This window comes from Tyto alba, unplaced genomic scaffold (genome assembly GCF_018691265.1).
Source record: "Tyto alba isolate M040663 unplaced genomic scaffold, T.alba_DEE_v4.0 Super-Scaffold_40, whole genome shotgun sequence".
NCBI lineage: Eukaryota > Metazoa > Chordata > Aves > Strigiformes > Tytonidae > Tyto > Tyto alba.
Window position 1 is genome coordinate 30,546,736 of NW_024881316.1, and position 17,491 is coordinate 30,564,226.

Here is a 17,491-nt window from a genome sequence, read left to right on the forward strand (position 1 = left end):
AAAGAACAATTAAAAAGATGATTTTCAGTGCACATTCAAAAAGGTAAGATAAGGTAAACATGATAGTTCAGTGTAAAATGTGCTTAGGTCACTAATTGCATCTTAAGGCTGAGAGATACATATTGTTCCATATGCAGTCACTGCACTGTGCCCATTAGCATTGAGAAGTGCTGTTGTACCATGAAGTTCCTATACTGGATGGACTTTTAAATCTCTTCTGAATGTACGTATTTCTGTCTGAAAATACATGCCATCCAATAACAGGGACTGGTTAACATTTGGATAAGGGGAGCAAACTCTCAAGGGTTTCACTTTCCCAGAAACATAAAGCAGAGATACTACTTTCTATTTTGGGGGTGAAGAGTCAACAGCAAAAGAGTAAAATCCTTCAGTTTCCGTTTCACGAAAACAAGCAGCTTTTTCCCTCTAGGCCTAAAAACATTTGTCAGAAGCCCAAGTGAGGAAATGTGAAAATACTGAGTGTGAATTATATCAGACTGTGAGAGGCAGTCTGGTCTAGTAAGAAGGCTAATGAACAGTACAGCTAAGGGAAATCCAGATTTGTCACTGATTTTGTCACTGATTTGCTGTGTGAGTTTATTCTAATTCTCAGACATTCTCTGATTTCTGGTACAATTGAGTTGAGGCTCCGACTCCATCTACACTGACTTAACCTCATCATTTACTTGAATATACCTCAGGCCTGCAATATTAAGCAAGGCTTAATTAATACTTAAGTGGAAAATTCTTAGGGCAGGTCCAGTCAAGAGCATATCTGCAAGGAGGACAGGTTGGGCATGACCACAGCTATGCCCACTCCTAAAAGTACTCCATCCTACTGCCTTGAGGTAGTCTCAGATGCTAGACAGTGGGCAGACAAATCTGCCCTAATGAAGTAACACTCAGGAGGACACAATGGCTTTTGTATTCTTCCCAGCGCTCTGAGAACAACAAACACTAAGATGCAAGTTTGCATTGCTGCAAGATGTTGCAGCATGATTATGGGCCTGGAGCACTTGATATATGAGGCTGAGAGAGCTGACTTGTTCATTCTTAAGAAGCAAAGTATAAGAAATCCTATTGCTGTCTACAAATACCTAACAGGATGGTGTGGTGAAGGCACAGTAAAAGTTATATCAGAGCTGTACAGCTGAAAAATGAGAGGCAATGGGGACAAGGCTCAGCACAGGAAAACCCAATTCATTATAAAGGAAAAAAAACCCCAAACATCAGGCTGGTCAAACACTGGAGCAGATTGTGGGAACTCTAACCTTAGTGACACTCAAAACTTGAATGAACAAGGTCCTGAGCAACCCACTCCAACTAGACTTGGTCTGAGCAGGAGTTTAGACTAGGTAACACTTGGAGGTCTCTGCCTACATGGTCTTATAATTCTGTAATATGTCTTAAAAGCTGTATCAGAGAGCATAATGTTTGGCCTCCTAATGGCAGTTCAGATGCAACCTTTCCTTACAGTCTTATTTCCAGAAAGATCAAGCACCATCATTCTACTTGATTTCAATCCCTTCTTGACAGTTCAAGTTCAACCATCAGCCAATTTCTTTGTATAGTTGTATTGGTATATATTGGAAATATTTGTATATTTATTTGTATTTGTATATGTTCTTTTCAATAACTGAACATGATGACTTTGAAGTCTAGTTTGAAGAGCTAATAAATGCTCAGAAATTCTCAGCAAGGTAGTTAAAGTAGATCACACCAAACATCCTGGTCAGTTAGAGGGACTGTGTGCCTGAGATAATACTCCCAGTTTCTACTCCGGGCATCCATCTGCCTCTGCTTTGGAGTTTTCTCTCCCTCCTGAAAGGATGTTGCAGCTGTCTGGGTAGCAGTAAAAGAAACAACGGAGCTTTTAGTACAGTATTCAATAACCTGAAATTGGTGCCATTTCACCCTAACCTGCCAGGCTGTATGGGGCAGTTTGCACATTATGTGAACAAAGGAGACATCCCCTCAGTGAGGGCAGGAAGCTCCGATAAGACCATTAAAACTGTTCCAAGCTATACTATTTCTTCTTGCACTGGAATCTGAGACTGTACTGAACGGCACTTAAGTAATAATTCCAGCTTCATAAGAATGTTCCAAGGTATCATTAAGTAGAGCACTTGAAAATGAATTGTGATTTTTATTGTCACGGAATATTGGTGTCTTTTCTTACTTTGGCCCTCCTTTCTTCCTCCTTAAAGTTAACAAAGGCAGAAAGCCCATGCTTTTGTACAATTTCCCCTTCTGCAACTCCCATAAGATTAGGCAGTGCAGGTTTGGTTTATACTGTAAACATTTCATGAAAGAGCCACTTTAATTTTGCAGTCCAATAGCTGCAGGAATAGTTTCCTATACAGCTGTGCAGAATGCTGGAGAGGTCAGGGGTTACAAACAGGGATAAATGGCTTTGCAGCACAATGGCCATGTGTGCGACTGCATATTGCAGTGGAGGAAACAGGTTGCTCACACAGAAACACTTTGCTCACGGTCAGGAATGCAGGCAGAGAAAGTGCTCATGATCTATTATACCTTAGGGCTCAGAGCTCTTATGCAATGCAGAATCAGAAAAGCAGCCTCGAGCTGCATCTAACAGCTTTGCCTTACATGATTTTTACAAGAAAAAAGGTTTCCCTCTGATTCTTTAAAGCAATAGACCTCTTTTCCAAAATCACTTGTTTTTGTGTGCTTATAGCCAAATATCCCTGAGCATCTATTTTCTGTTCCTTACTCTGATTTCTAATTCACTTGGTTAGTGTTACATATCTTGTCTAAACATTGATTCATACTTTTCTCTTTACAGGCTGGCAAAGAGGAACCATAACTTTCTATTTTCAGAGTGAACGTTTACATCTTGTATTCAAAATCTGACAAAATATTTTAAAAAATCACTATCTTTACAACCATTTCTGCTAATTGACTGTCCCCTGAAAAGGATTTGGGAGAATAATACGTGGGGCAGGAACACGGCTGAAACACAAATTCTCTGTTTTGATTAGCTCAGAGGTTGTGATCCTCAACTATACATGACATGAAAGAAAAGGAGCATCTTATTAACATCCTGGCATGAACTAGGGATAGGCAGAATTCCACTCTCAGCACTCATTCAGCCATAGGAAAACCACTAATTGCAAGATGAAGATAGCATCTCAGGAAGGTCAACTGAAAGACTGTGAAACAGGTTACCCAGTAAATTACATCTTACAGAAACGTGTCCCATAGGTTGCCACTTCCCAGTACTCATTGATGTGGAGTGTATCTCTTACACAGAATTTAATCCACTGGCAGTGTCTTTAGAAACTGACAATTTCCCTTTTTTATGATGAGGGAAATTTATAAGAAAAAATACCCTTTGGATAAGCATTTGTGATATTTACTTTATCTTTGAATGAGAAGTATTTTCATCAACATGAACAGACAAAAAAAAAAGTTCTCGTTGCTTTAAAGAAAATTCCACTACCTTGAAATAATGGCTTTCAAACTTTAAGACGGAATAAAATTATTTTTGAGATCATTCTTGATTATGTAAGATTTTATATGGAGATATAAAACATACTTGGTCTGTGGTACATTAACATTCACAAGAATTTTTACAAAAAATTGGAGATAATGTTGTCCTGACTTGTTTACTTATTACCCATTTGTGAATCAATAGCATTTACTCTGGGTTCAGTAGACGTGAGGCCAAAATTTGTAAAAAAGAAATTGAAATCAGGTGAACTATGGTTAAAATGTTGTATTCTGGATACAAATTTTGCATATAGGCTGGTATACAATTGCCTCTCATATGCATTAAATATTACTTATTTTTAATTTACAGAGGTTTATTGTATTAAATAGAAGTCAAACAAAAGTTAAAGAACTCCCTTACCAATATTTGACTAATTAATACCTTAAAAGTACCTTTTTCTTCTAAATCAAGTAATGATAGGACTCTGTCTATGACAGTATTGACCTGAAACTGCTATTGTCAAATCTAAGGAGTGCAAATTCTGCTCATGGGGTTACACATGGAATTTGGCTTGTAATATCGTTCTTACACCATTAAAAATATGCTGCTCACAGAAAGCTTTTCACAGTTACAGAACAGATCCAAAGCCAGCTAAAGACAGTGAGGTTTTCCCCTGGCTTAAAAGGATGTTGAATCAGGTCACAGGAAAGACAGAACAATTGAAGGTCTTTTTCTGTGAATGGGAGTGTTGAGGATTAAACCTTAGCTGGCTTAAAAAAATAAAGAAAAAATTTTCTTAATAATTCCATTCTTTTGCATTTTTCACACCAAAGTCACAACAGGTGTATTGGATGTTATCCAAAACCAAGGCCCTTGCCCCTCCTCCATTATGCCTATACTTATGGAACATACTTACGCTTTTCTGACAGATGTTTCTTGATTAGTGCATCAGAGGAAAACAAATCACCACCTACAATGGTTCCTGGAGAAGCCTTGAGGAGAAACCCATAATCTATAATTTTTTTTTTTTTAATTATTCAATTCTTTTCATATCAGTTTTTGTGATTTCCCTGTTTTTTTTTCCATAATTTGTTTATAACTCTTATTCATAGGGAACAAAACCAGTGATTTATCTCTGCAGTGTCCAGCATACCCAACATTTACAGCTTTTAAATTAAAACATATTTGTGAAATGCACAGCAGTTAAAATAGCAGATAGTGAATTCACTCTCTTTTAAAGAATAATCCTGGTATTTAAAAGAAAAATATACAAATATTTGTAAGAAATAACCAAGATGATTTTTAATTTTTATATCCATTGTCTGATACCGTGTCTAGCTCATGGCTGAATTACAGATTCAGATCATATAGTCAAAAAGTAAATTATATGTTGTTTACCTATTAAATTCTGAATTCAGTATTCAGTAGACTGCATTTAATACACGGTCATTTTAGTTCTTTTAGCTATCATCAGTTTATACACGCAAACAAAAAATCCCTAAGCTCATAGTTTTACAGGCAAAATGAATAAGTTGTGATTTTCTCCTAAATTTGCTTTAAACTGCTTTTTGTGTGAATTATGTGTTCAAGAAAAATGCCAGACTGACTGGCCTGGAAAAAATAGTTCTCGATTGGTAAAGAAATTTTTTTTAAAAAAAAGAAAGGAAAGATTACAACTTGGTTTTCTTATAAATGGCATCTGTATGATTTGATTCCTTTCCTACTTAATATAGAAGAAAAGTGCTCCAGTATCTAATCGCTTTTGAATAAATTATATTTATAGCTCTTTTAAGCTGATCATATGCTTTCATAATTATGTCCCCATTAATTTGCAGTCTGAAAATTTGGGAACTAGATTCTGTTCATCTCAGTGTACTGTTAACTATGAAGCCTGTGGATGGCATTTTAAATATCACTCTGATTGACTGACTAGTTTACAGCTGATCATTTTAATGAAACTATATAAATACCATAATTCTGGAAACTGCATCTTAAATACAATTTGTATAATTTTTTTTTCGACGGCCTGTCTTTTTTTCCTTTTTACCACACTCCAAAAAATAATAGATAACAACAGTAATGTGCTTATACTGCAGTCTTCCTCTGCCTCTTTCATACAGAAAACAAATACTGCTGGAGCTGAGTGCAATGTAAGCACAATTAAGCATATAAAAATAATTAATGATGGCCACTGTTAAAATACTCCTCAAAATCTAAGGATGTTTCACACAGTGTACACCAAATGAGCCCATGCTGAAAGAGCACAGTGTCGTTATCTGTAGAAGGAGAGAAATCAGCAGACTTTGAAGCAGTGGAAATTCTGTGTGTGTTAGGGTAGAAGAGCAGTTTTTACATGCAGATGAGCAAATGTAAATTCCACTTACTGGGAATACAAAAAATATTGTAAAAGAAGATTATGATGAGGTGTTTATGAGGGATATGGGATATTTTAGATATATAAAACATTGATATAGATACTACAGTGCTGCAAAAAATGTGTGCCACAAACTCCCAATAGCACTGAGATAAAAATAAAGGGGTGAACTTAACTGCATGGCAAAATCAGATGTTACTGTGCAGATATAGACATCAAGTAATCGAGTTAGCAATTGGCCATTCTAAGAAACCAAAGAATGTAAGGAATTTTATAACTTCAAAAGATTTAAATAAGGCAATCAAACATGAATGCTAACCCAAGAGAGCAGCTGAGGGCACCTGTCCAGATCATCACTGTTGTATCTTAGCGTAACTCCACTGAAGGCAATGGAGCTATGCTAATTTACACCAACTGGGGATCCAGACAATGATATTTAGGACTTCAAGTGACAAAATTACTTTTATTTTAGGGTATATATTAAAGGGTTTTGGCAAGTCTGACCAAACACAGAAAGTGCAAAACACTGCACTTTTAATTCCCCTTTTAGCAACTGTATAGTTTATGCAACTTCCCATGGGGATTGCCTCAGCACTTGGGATATACCACAGCATCATGTTGCAGATCTTTGCGGATCTGGATGGAATGAGCAATTGGTTATGATCTGTTGATTTGAAGCAAAAATGATCAACATCACAATGGGAGTTTGCACAATAACCAAATTGTGCCAAAGAAAAGACCCTTGAATTGAATACAAGCAAATGCCAGGCTGAATGAGATTAATTATGTAGGACACATTCAATGACAAAGAAGTATGACCAAACCCAAGGAAGGCGGAGGCAATTGTACAAATGGAAAGACTCCAAGACAAGAAGGCCTTAGAGAGATTCATTGGGCATATTAACATAACTAAGCAAATTCATTGATAATTAATCACAATTAAGTGTTCTTCTCAGAATAGCTGCTTAGGGGCCGAACAGAATGGCACTGGAATGACTGACAGGAGAAAAGTTTTGAAAATTAAAATGAACTGTCAAATAAACATTCACACTGAAATATTTGGTGATTAGTGAAGACCTTAGGAACTAAGGGTTGTATCTTCAAAACTGCCTAAGTTGTTACAGCAGACACTGAATTCCACTTTCAAAGTTAGGCATATAGCAGTTGCAGGGATGTGGGTGCCCAGCACTTACATTCCTTCTGAAAACAAAGTTCAGACTCTTAAGTCATACAGGTTGTTTTGAAAAAATTACTCTAATTAAATAAATGTTCACCTGAATTGAGACTATTTCGGGTGATAACTAAGTGGCAAATGGTTTTAAATACTGATTAAAATTCAAACAGTAAAAAAGTACAGCTATCAATATCTTTTGTTTTAAATAATTAAGTACCTAAAGAAAGAGGCCATAAACTATTTGGGTATTGGAGATGCCACTATGCAAATGAAGCCTCTAATTTCAGAGCATTTTGTGGTATTGAAAGCTTACTAAGGCCCTGATTCTGCAAGGTGCTTCATGCAAACCATTTTGTGCCTGCATGGAACATTTCACAGCATCAGAGGTACTGATATGCAGATGGCTTTTAAGGAGTTTTTTAGAGAGTACATGCTTTTAAGACTACCTCTCAGAAATGAAAACAATGATGAAGGGTCTTATGTAAACAGAACTCAAGTATTTTCCATTTTGGAGACAAAAGTTGACAAACTTAAGTGAGAAAAATGGAATGACTCAACCTTACCAGAATCTGAATGAGTTATTCTAACAGAAAAAAAGCCCAGCCACTTCCATATGTAAAACTTATTGCGACTACAGAGATGAGGTTGCTGCAGATGATGGGTTTCTATACAAAGGACATTATCATAACACCACACAACATGAGGTTGGAAATGCTAGGTATAACCTACAGTGCCCATTTGAGTATTGAGAAGTGCAGGAACAGAGCCCAAGGTGTTCTGTTCTGGCCAGGCATGCATGCTGCCATCAAAGATAAGGTATCCAAGTGGAAATCTGCAATAAATACAGGAAACAAAAATGCAAAAAAAACCCACTGAAACCACATGAGATTCCTAATTTCACTTGGCCCAAGGATCTAGTTGAACAAAACAGGAAAGATTATTCCTTATAGATGAACTAATATTGGGGATCTATGTTCCTTGGTTTTGTTTTTAATAATTTAAATTAGACTTGTACTCTAACTTGCAATTTAATAACACATTAAAAACTGCAGTTTGTTTTACCATAACATTGCAGATAAGTTAATAAAACACTATCATTTACAAATTACTTTCTCTAGTAATTTTTAACATTACTCCAAATACATCAAGTCTGGCCCTTGCAATCACATTTTCTATGTAAAAGTTAGCTAAAACATCAAGGAACTTAAAAAGTATCTTCAGATTCAAAGGTTACATACTTAGCATCAAAGGAGTATTTCATTATAACACAAGATTACTTACTAGGCTCAACAACCTCAGTATTCAAGAAAAACTGTAATGATAACTTCTATTAAGTTTCCCATGTAGGAAAAAAAAAAAAAAAAAAAAAAAAGAGGACATAAACAACAGGGGTAAAGGAAGTGATAATAAGAATGGAAATGGTTATTCCTTTGCAACGAAGAGTAATTTTCTAAGAGAAAAGTGAGTGAAAACTATATAATGGGTCATAGCCTTACTGAGTTTTTATAGGAGGACAGATGTAATCTCAGCAGGAAAAGGAAAGGTAAGGCGAGGCAAGGCGAGGCAAGGCAAGGCGAGGCAAGGCAAGGCAAGGGATAATACTCCTATGCAGATGAAGCAACAAATGTACACCCAGGCACTGAACATCAGAAACACCTCAAGTGGCAAACACAGAATGTAGGTGGAGAAATCACATCAGCAGTTAAACAGATCTCTGCAGAAATAACTGGTTTGAGTACAAAAAGTGACTGCATATTGGGAGAGCTGTCAAGGTTTAAAGAGTACAGGTACCAATCAATATCCAAGAATAATCTGGCTGTCTGTCTAAAGAGGAGATTGTTTCTGTGGTGTTTTACTAATATATCCTATTATTTTTTGTTGCTGCATCTTGATTTTGTACTTGGAGAAGGCCTATTTTTTGCTAGATGACTAAAGCAATGAAGAAAATATTACTTTTTTTCCAGTAGTATTTTATTTTATAAATTTATCAGAATAAGTACAACACAAGCTTCCCTGCTTCTGGGAGGATATCCCTTCTTCCCAGTTGCTAGTTCTTATTGAGCAAAGTGCAGTAAAATTACACCAATAAAAAGCAAATGATAGAAATTATACTACAAAGACAGTTTCCCTAGAAATATGAGCTAAGGATATCCTTTCTATCCAGAATAAACTGTACTGCATGGAGTTGTTCTTCCTAGAAGAGTTGTGGTTAACAGGCAGACCTTCAGAAAAGCTAACTTTTCTATCTGAACTGAAGACACTGCTAGAATGACACATCTGGGAATAGGGAGACAGGAATAAAAGGAAGATAAAAGAAAGAGTAGAAGATGACCACCAAGAATATGGAAATTAAGGCAGAATGGCATGGAGAGAAGAAGGAAGCACAGAAATTCCAACTCATACTTCATTGTGGAGAATTTGCAAAAATAGACTGAGCTCCTCACTTTGAGTTAAGAAGAGATGTGGAAAAGAAAAGCTCTCAGTCTTCATTGTAGAGAGAGAAATGGGACTGTGCTCCTCCCTGTAAGTGCCATAGGGGAATACCAAAAGATGACCCCCCACGGAAAACAATGACATGCAAAATCTACACAGAGACACAGGTGCTTTGGGAATAAAGGACTGGGCGTATTACAACAGTATCAGCTAAGTATCCAAACTTGTAGGCATCTGGTTGAACTGCAAATCTTTCTGAGGTTCAGAATCTTTAATATAGGCACTAATGAGATTTTCTAGCAGAAATCTGACATGGGTAAATGTTGACAATTTGCCAGTCAGTTCCACAGTAGACCAAGCTAATAGTTAATTACCTATAGCCTTTGAAAAACTGTGGTTATTTTTATATCAAAGTAGAACTAAGTTTGTAATTTTCTGGGAGTATCTGGTACCCAGGTTCTCTGGTTTCTATGCTGGCAGTACACTGAGTAGAAATGATCTCAGTATATTGCGTTTTGGCTGGGATCAATTTGCTGATTTTGATTAAGATTTAAAGTGCTTCAAAATGTTGTGCTTTTATAGTATTCATAAATCTACAATGGGATTAAGATTTTGAAGTAACTGTAACTGTTAGAAAAGCCTCCTATGATAAGGAGTAAATAAAGAAAACTGATAAGGGAAAGCCCCTGGGTAAGATTAAACTGGATTTAACTTATGAATATTTTAATATTGGTAGCTGTCACTGGGTGGGCTGTTAATTGCTTTCCCATCATAGTTAAGTTTACTCATCAATATAGTGTCCCTAGGTCCTTAAAAATTAGTTCCTTTTCACAAGTACTATAACCAAAATCTTCATGCTGGAAAAGCTTGGATTCTTGCCAGATATTAATTTCTTCAGAGACCCTTAAAGCTGTTGACCTCTTTTTTTGCCAGCAGAAGCAACTGAGAATGAAAGCTGAAGAAATTCTTCTGTTAATTGGTGATCATCGACCAGGCTGTGTAACTGCTTTGGTCTGCTGATAAACTATGCACAAAGACTCTTGTGTTTCCACTTGGGCTTTGGGTGAAAGTGGAAAATAATACAATCTGCATGGTAAACCTGAGCAAGAAGCCTTACAGAAGAGAAGGATGGGTGGTAAGGAATAATTATAATAATTATGCTGACCCTGGAACAATTTAATTGAAAGTTGCAACATTATTATTCTGGGAGCCAGGAAATGTGAGTGATGGAAGCCATGGAGCCACAACTACCAAAAGGCAATACAGTGAGCATAACTATCAAGCAAAATATATTTTTCTCTGACCTTTTCAGATTCTCATATTATTTTGATTATGAATACTATCTGCATTATATTATTCATTAATATTATTTGAAGTGCCTGCTATTTTGTATTTTAGTTGAAGATTAAAAAGAATTAGTGTGTTAGCAAAATTCTAGTTAGGAAGCTGCATTATACATAAGTTGTGTGTGTTGTACAGTACACACAAGGAGACCATGGATCGGTAAAATGTGATATAAAGGCTTTACCAGGACATATGTGATATTTTCTACATAAACTATGCATGGCAAAGCCATAAAAGTATAAAATCTTTCCAAACTATACAGTCCAGAAATATGATCCCTATACTGCACTATCAATTCTTCTGCCACACTATTTATTGTTTTCTGTAGCCCACACATTAAAAAAGTATTTGCCAGAAATTTTACAGAGGTTGAAAGCTTTATGGATGACTGGAAACAACTACATTGAAAACTGGAGCAAGGAATAAAAGATGAAGAGATGAGAGCAGTACAGACTGGTAGGGACAAGACAGAAGGGATCTCAGCTTGGGATATAGGCAAAAAATGTGTATATATTTCTCTCTACAGTCTGGAGCAGGAGCCAAGGTTACTGATTCTCACTACTCTTCCGCTGTCAGCAAATATGTATGAAACACACCAGCAATGTTCCCCACCTCCTCCTCCTGGTGCCAGTCCATGCAGAGTTTTATACCTTCTACTGCTGTTTGGTACCACAGTAGTTCAGTTGACCTATATAGAGGATATCAAAAGCTCCCATGGTGGCTGGTGGCCTGACAGAGAGCCAGTAGGATCCCACATTATGGAATTTCTGCTTCTTTTCATCTTGCTCTTTTTAAAAGCAAGGAAATTATACCCCCAGACCTCACTCAGAAAAATATAACAGATGTAAACGAAGTACTTCACAGTTTAAAAATTCCAGAATCAGAATCGCTTATGTAGCTTTGGTTTAGCTGTTTTGTGCATACACATTATCATTTACATGATCACATCTTCTTCCATCTTAGACAGAGAACAAGAGCATAAATGAGAGCTGTATAAAGGATGTTGCCATCCATAGGACTCTACTTCCCTGCTTTCGAATATATGTGACAAATGTGAAGATGCTTTCTCTCTGTGTACCAAGTTCAGCAGGATGTAGAGGTACAGGACAAAAATAAAAATGTGATGGAGGCAGAAGATGAGCTGATTAGACAAGGAGCTTGAGACAGGGAGCAAGGTGGAAAAATTGACGAAGGAAAACAGGACAGAGTAAATGGACCAAGTGGAAACAGGGACTGATCAGTTTTGGGGCAGGAAAAAGGATAGTCCCATGGTTGTTCTGGAACACTGGACTCTCCTGCTTTTTCTGTGGAGTTCATCCCTTTTCACAAAGGGTTATTCACTCATCAAGTAGCACTGCTGAATTCCCACAGCTCCAAGCAAATTCAGTGGGTACTTGGCTTTGAACATATACAGTTCCCTACAGTGAGTGTGAAGAACTCTGACAAACTGAGCCCTAGAAGTCTCAAACTGAGCAATCAAAATTATATGCTTAAGTTTTCTGGCTTTAAAATAGGGATAATATCAACCCTGACTTACTTCAGAGTATAGTTGCAGATGAAATTAAATTAATTCCTTTAAAACCAATATAAATTAATTAGGAAACACTCAGATGCAATGGTAGTGACAAATGTGTGAGTGAATTAGTAGTTATATCTTGAGAGTACAGTTTAAGAAAAGTGCAGTGAATAACAGACGGGGCCACACATGAGACAATGAGAAAAACAGAATAAATTCATTAGTTACTTATGCAGTGATTACTGTCTGCCCTGTGCAATAAACTACTTTGCTATCCTATGGAAAAATATATGATCAGAAAATGAAGGATTGCCTTATAATGAAAATGTAAAAGAGAACTAAGTTAGCCTGCTTAAAATTCTGGCATTTCCTAACTTTTGAATTCACTTAACAGAGTTTTTATGAGTTCAATAGATATTATGATATCTATTGATAGATGCTAAATAGATAATAGATGCTAAACCTAAAAATATAGCTTTAAATATGACTTAAACTTGTTCTCTTTGCTTGGGCAAAACTTGAAAAAGTAGAGAGAATGGTGTGAGACAGGAGTGGGGTCTCAAGTTTATGTGATTTTCTTTTTTTTTTTTTTTCTTTCTGGTGTCTATTATGTAGGCTTGACCGCAGATGCTTGAGAATGGCCAAGGTGATGGAGTAACTCAGGAATACCTTCCTAACACAAGTGGAAATTTTATAAAGGGTTAGAGCAGCAAGGTATGAGCTTACAGTATTATTCATGCTGCCCCAAGAGCCTTGTCTGTGTTTTGCTTATGTAATGACACTCCCTCGAATATCTACCACTTGACCCATCCCAACCAAAAATCCAGGTCCAAATCTGAGTTTTTCTGGGGTTAGGTTCTCATGTCTTACTCTGCTTATACATACATATTTTCCCTGATCTCATTTACATCCCTTCCCCTCACGTATCACATAGCTTTCTAGCAGCATGTACCAGCATGATCTAAACTGATAGTTTCAAAAGGTAATTTTTGACTGGGTGGGAAATAAATCGTATTTTTTGTACCTATTGTTTGCTTCTAGTGATTAGAGTAGCTAAGATTAGAGAGCAATCTAACTTCAGCAGCTTTCTTAGGCTTGCTTTCTTATCTTTCCCATGCTTTACATCAAGGTTTGTTTTTTTCATTAGGGTATGTACTGAACTCAAGAAATGCTATTTAAGGTACTCATGTAGGGTAAAGACATAATACTGCTTAGCATGGCAGCATGAGCTGTCCATTTGTACTTTCCCTACCCAATTTTTCCTCATTACTTGTGAACATCTTTCCATGTTAACCATAGTACCAGCTCAGGAGTACCACTATCTAATAGCACCAACAAATGCTACAGTTCTTCCACATACAGAGTTGCAGTTGAGCATATGGTGCAGGAAGACAGATCAAAGCTAAGTCTCATAATTCTCTAAATTTCATTGCTTACAATTGTCACTCCAAATAACTGAAAGGAATTGTAAAGAATGCATTTTAAGTAGGGGAATAACTAAATAAACACTAAAAAACATAGTCAAATGAGAAAATGCATTAAGCTGATAACAGTGATACAAACCTGGGGAAAATTATGCAAGCATTAGGGAAAACCAAATTGTTTTCTCTTCCCTCCGATCTACAGCTGAGAAACTACAGCACTTTACAGGTTACATAATCAGAAGTATTTCATCAGTTTAATCGCATGAGAATTTTCTGTTCTAACTAGCAAATGTTCAGAAAAAAATTGAATAGGAATTCAAGCATTTAGATGAAATTCCAGAAGTTCTGACTTTTGTCCATCCCTATCACTTCATGAATACATAAAAAGAAATACCATGTCAACAGACTTATGTATAGAGCCAGCCTGTATGGAATTTCTAGAGACTTCAATGGATGTTCCAAGCAGGATCAGTCCCTTCTGCAGCAGCTCTCCATACAGTGTTTGTAATTTCTGATAAAATTATACACAATTTGCAGTCAAATAAATATTTATAAAGAAAATATTTGTTTTTTATGTCTTACTTGAGTTCTTGTGAGCTTGTGGCCAGCATACTTCGAATGCTTTTGTCAGCCAAGGGACAGCCAGATAAACTGTAAGACATGGCAGGACATACAAGTAAGTTAATCTTCTCATTAACTGAACACTCCCAAACAAACACAACATAAAAATTAAAAAGTAAAAGTTTGTAATGCAGAAAAGCGATGGGGCAAGTGCTGTAATATTGAATTTTGTAATATAGTTAACCCTCTGAATATATTTAGGTATCAACATTACTTCCAAAATTACATACTGTAAATGTTCTTTTTTGTTTGTTTGTTTCTCTATGAACTAGTAAAATGTAACAAAAAATATTCGAGATTCCTGGGTTAACTACTTAAATGCTTAAGAATACTTTGGAAATTTTAGTAATCTATTTAAAAATAAAAGACGTTTATACAACACACAAATTAGCATGCTTTTAAGATCAACATATATTACTCAAAGGGTTAACACATAGTTCAACGTTTTACTTTGACAGCATTGTTGAGGTAAGCTGAAAACAATAAATTGAAAAGACAGAATCCACCATGAAAAAAATGAAGTCACACCTTCTATGTGAGGCGTAATTACCAGTCACATGACCACTCCCATCACACCCTGGTGTTGGACATCTGCCACCAAACAAAAACAAAAACAGCCAAAATAGTAAGTATGTTTAAAAAAAAACTTTTAAAAGTTTCATTGTTTCCAGTTTAGCTGCAATGACTGCAAGGGGTTTTAAGCATCCTAATCGAAAAGCTGCAAAATGAACAGGTTTAAATGAAAATGGCGTCTCAATACAATATAGCATCATTAAGAACAAGCAAATACACGTTAGCTTATCACTTTACTTAACTGGCAGTTTGAAACATTTATATGCTGCAAATGTTGCATGCTCATACTGCAAGGCGTATATGTACTCGTTTGTTTAAAAAAAGACAAAGAGAGAAAAAGTTAAAAGGAGAAAAATAATTTCACCTCACATTATGCTTACGTTATTAAATCCTTTTTGCTCTCTTTGCATTGAGGGTATTTGGGTTTAGGACTTGGGATTGTAACTTCACCAGGATACCTTCTTTCTTCAAGAGCCTCTTGGAAAGGATCCAAATCTTCTGGCTACAGGCAAATGTATACACATTAGTTTCAACTAGGTGAGGTTACAATTTACACAAAATAATGCAAAGTAAAGTCATCAGATGTTATCTCCGTTATCCTATTCTGCCAGAGAAAATTAATGAAAATATTTTATATTCTTTCACCTCTTAAAACTTTAAATATTATTTGGATATTTAGATGAAGACTTCACAATATGTAGAATATAGAGTTTATTTAACTAGAAAAGGAAAAAAAAAAGGGCAAAACACAGCTTTTTCTATAGATGTCATATTATTTTGATTGAAAAGAATCAGTATTTTTCCTAAAGTCACTGCAAAACAGAGGAAAGGGAAAAAATATTACTAAATACAGTATCTTATTTATCAAAAATACATCTTAAAGAACATTTTTAATGGTTTAGAACATCTCAAAGATAAAACAGGAGCAATCTTAACATCTACACTCAGAAACTCAATTTGGGGAAAACCTCAATGGATCTGTCTGACAAAATAGAATTATATAATTTGTAATTAACTTCACTGATGCATTCAGAAATTCAGAATCATCTATTTCAGGAATTAAGTGCCTGAATGTATTGGTTTAGCGATTCCTGCAGATGGTGCTATAAACACCACTGCAGAAATAGGGAGTTCTGCTTGATCTGAAAAAAACACACTACACTGTTTTACCTCACATTTCCTTGATAGTGACAGATTTCCTCCTAACTTCAGTGAAATTAATAGCAAAACTGTAATTAACACCAAAGCTACAATGCATTCAGTATATCTAGTGAAAATGCCACTTTGTCATATGTTTCAAAGTTACTGAAAATAGTTTTACATTTTAATTAAAATCAGCAAGATTGTGCTACACACAAATGGTCAGTCTATTTCTTTCTTATAAACCAGGAAAAAACAGAGAACAATCTCTACAAATCTCTAAACAGCTAAATTGCATTGAGTGCAGGACTGTAAACTGCACAGTGGATAAGGGTCAAAACCTGATGAACAAAAGAAGTGGCATTGAATCTTGTCAGCAGACCCCTCCAGTGTCCTGGATGTTCTAAGTTTTGAAAAGTAAAATAAATTCAGTAACTTGTTTTCCTTATTTGCCTCTTCTGTTTAAAGTGTTTTGCTGTTGTCTTGGTATTATGAATTGAAAAGTAACACTGATTTCTAATATCCCTTCTTTGTATTCTTGAAAGAAAGTATTTTATTAATACAGGCCCTTTCACACACAGAGCTATCAGGATTGTATAAATAATCTAGAAGATTAGCTGAAATAATTAAAAGTTTATGTTATACTCTGCTGCTTTTGTTTAAATTGATTTCTAAGTTATAAATGCTTTCAAATACTCAGCACATCATTTATGGTTTTCAAATTCAGGAGAATATCTTGTCTTGAGAGCTGATTATTCCACTATTGCACAGTTATGTCAACTTGCTTATACAGAGTAAGGTAATCTGTATATAGTGAAACATCTTCACTGCAGAAAATATTTGTTAACAAGATGATGCTGTTAGAAAACATGATTCACATTCATGGTTCAAATGTTGTTTTATGGAACTTAGTCACAGATCAGATGTGTGCCAGCATGGTATAGTCCTTAAGAATAACCAGCAGAAAGTCCTTTTTGTAGAAAACCACCATTTTTATCCTGTATTGTTTCCTCTTTCCCTCCAAACTTCAGAAATTTAATGAATTACCAAAATTAGATTGCAACAAGAACTAACAGATGAAAAAGACATACATTAATCTCTTTGGAATCATCTTCATCTATCCTACTGGGCTTCATTTTAGTGTAGTCCACCGGCAAGTCCCAGCAGTCACCCTCGTTTAGTTGGTAACACCGGTTATTCATCACGGCTTGCCGTTGCGGGGACATTGGCTCCAGTGGTGTCAAAATGGTACAGCAACCATCTCTCTGCCTCTGCTTGTTCATGCTCAGATCCAACGTCCCATTTTCATCGACTTCCATATCAGGATTCTGTCAAAATAAGAAAAATATTGTTAATTTGGCTTCACACTAGCAAACTGTTACCTCTTCTTCAATTTGATTGCCTAGCAGAATGATAAAATGCTTTCCCATTCCTGTAT

The 17,491-nt window shown here is 35.9% G+C and overlaps 1 protein-coding gene across 13 annotated transcripts in view; it reads right to left on the minus strand.

Moving 5' to 3' along the window:
• The window catches only part of MYT1L (myelin transcription factor 1 like), a 308,557-nt gene that overhangs the window by 42,047 nt on the left and 249,019 nt on the right, over positions 1–17,491 (minus strand). For 7 of the 13 annotated variants that reach the window (XM_033009870.1, XM_033009871.2, XM_042803269.1 and 4 more), the window contains 4 exons: positions 17,145–17,381; positions 15,294–15,415; positions 14,869–14,931; positions 14,302–14,370 (listed from right to left, as the gene is read on the minus strand). In XM_033009870.1, coding sequence (XP_032865761.1) covers positions 14,302–14,370; positions 14,869–14,931; positions 15,294–15,415; positions 17,145–17,381 — 491 coding nt within the window. The remainder of the gene's footprint in view (positions 1–14,301; positions 14,371–14,868; positions 14,932–15,293; positions 15,416–17,144; positions 17,382–17,491) is intronic. The other 6 variants (XM_033009877.2, XM_033009875.2, XM_033009879.2 and 3 more) reach the window with 1 other exon arrangement.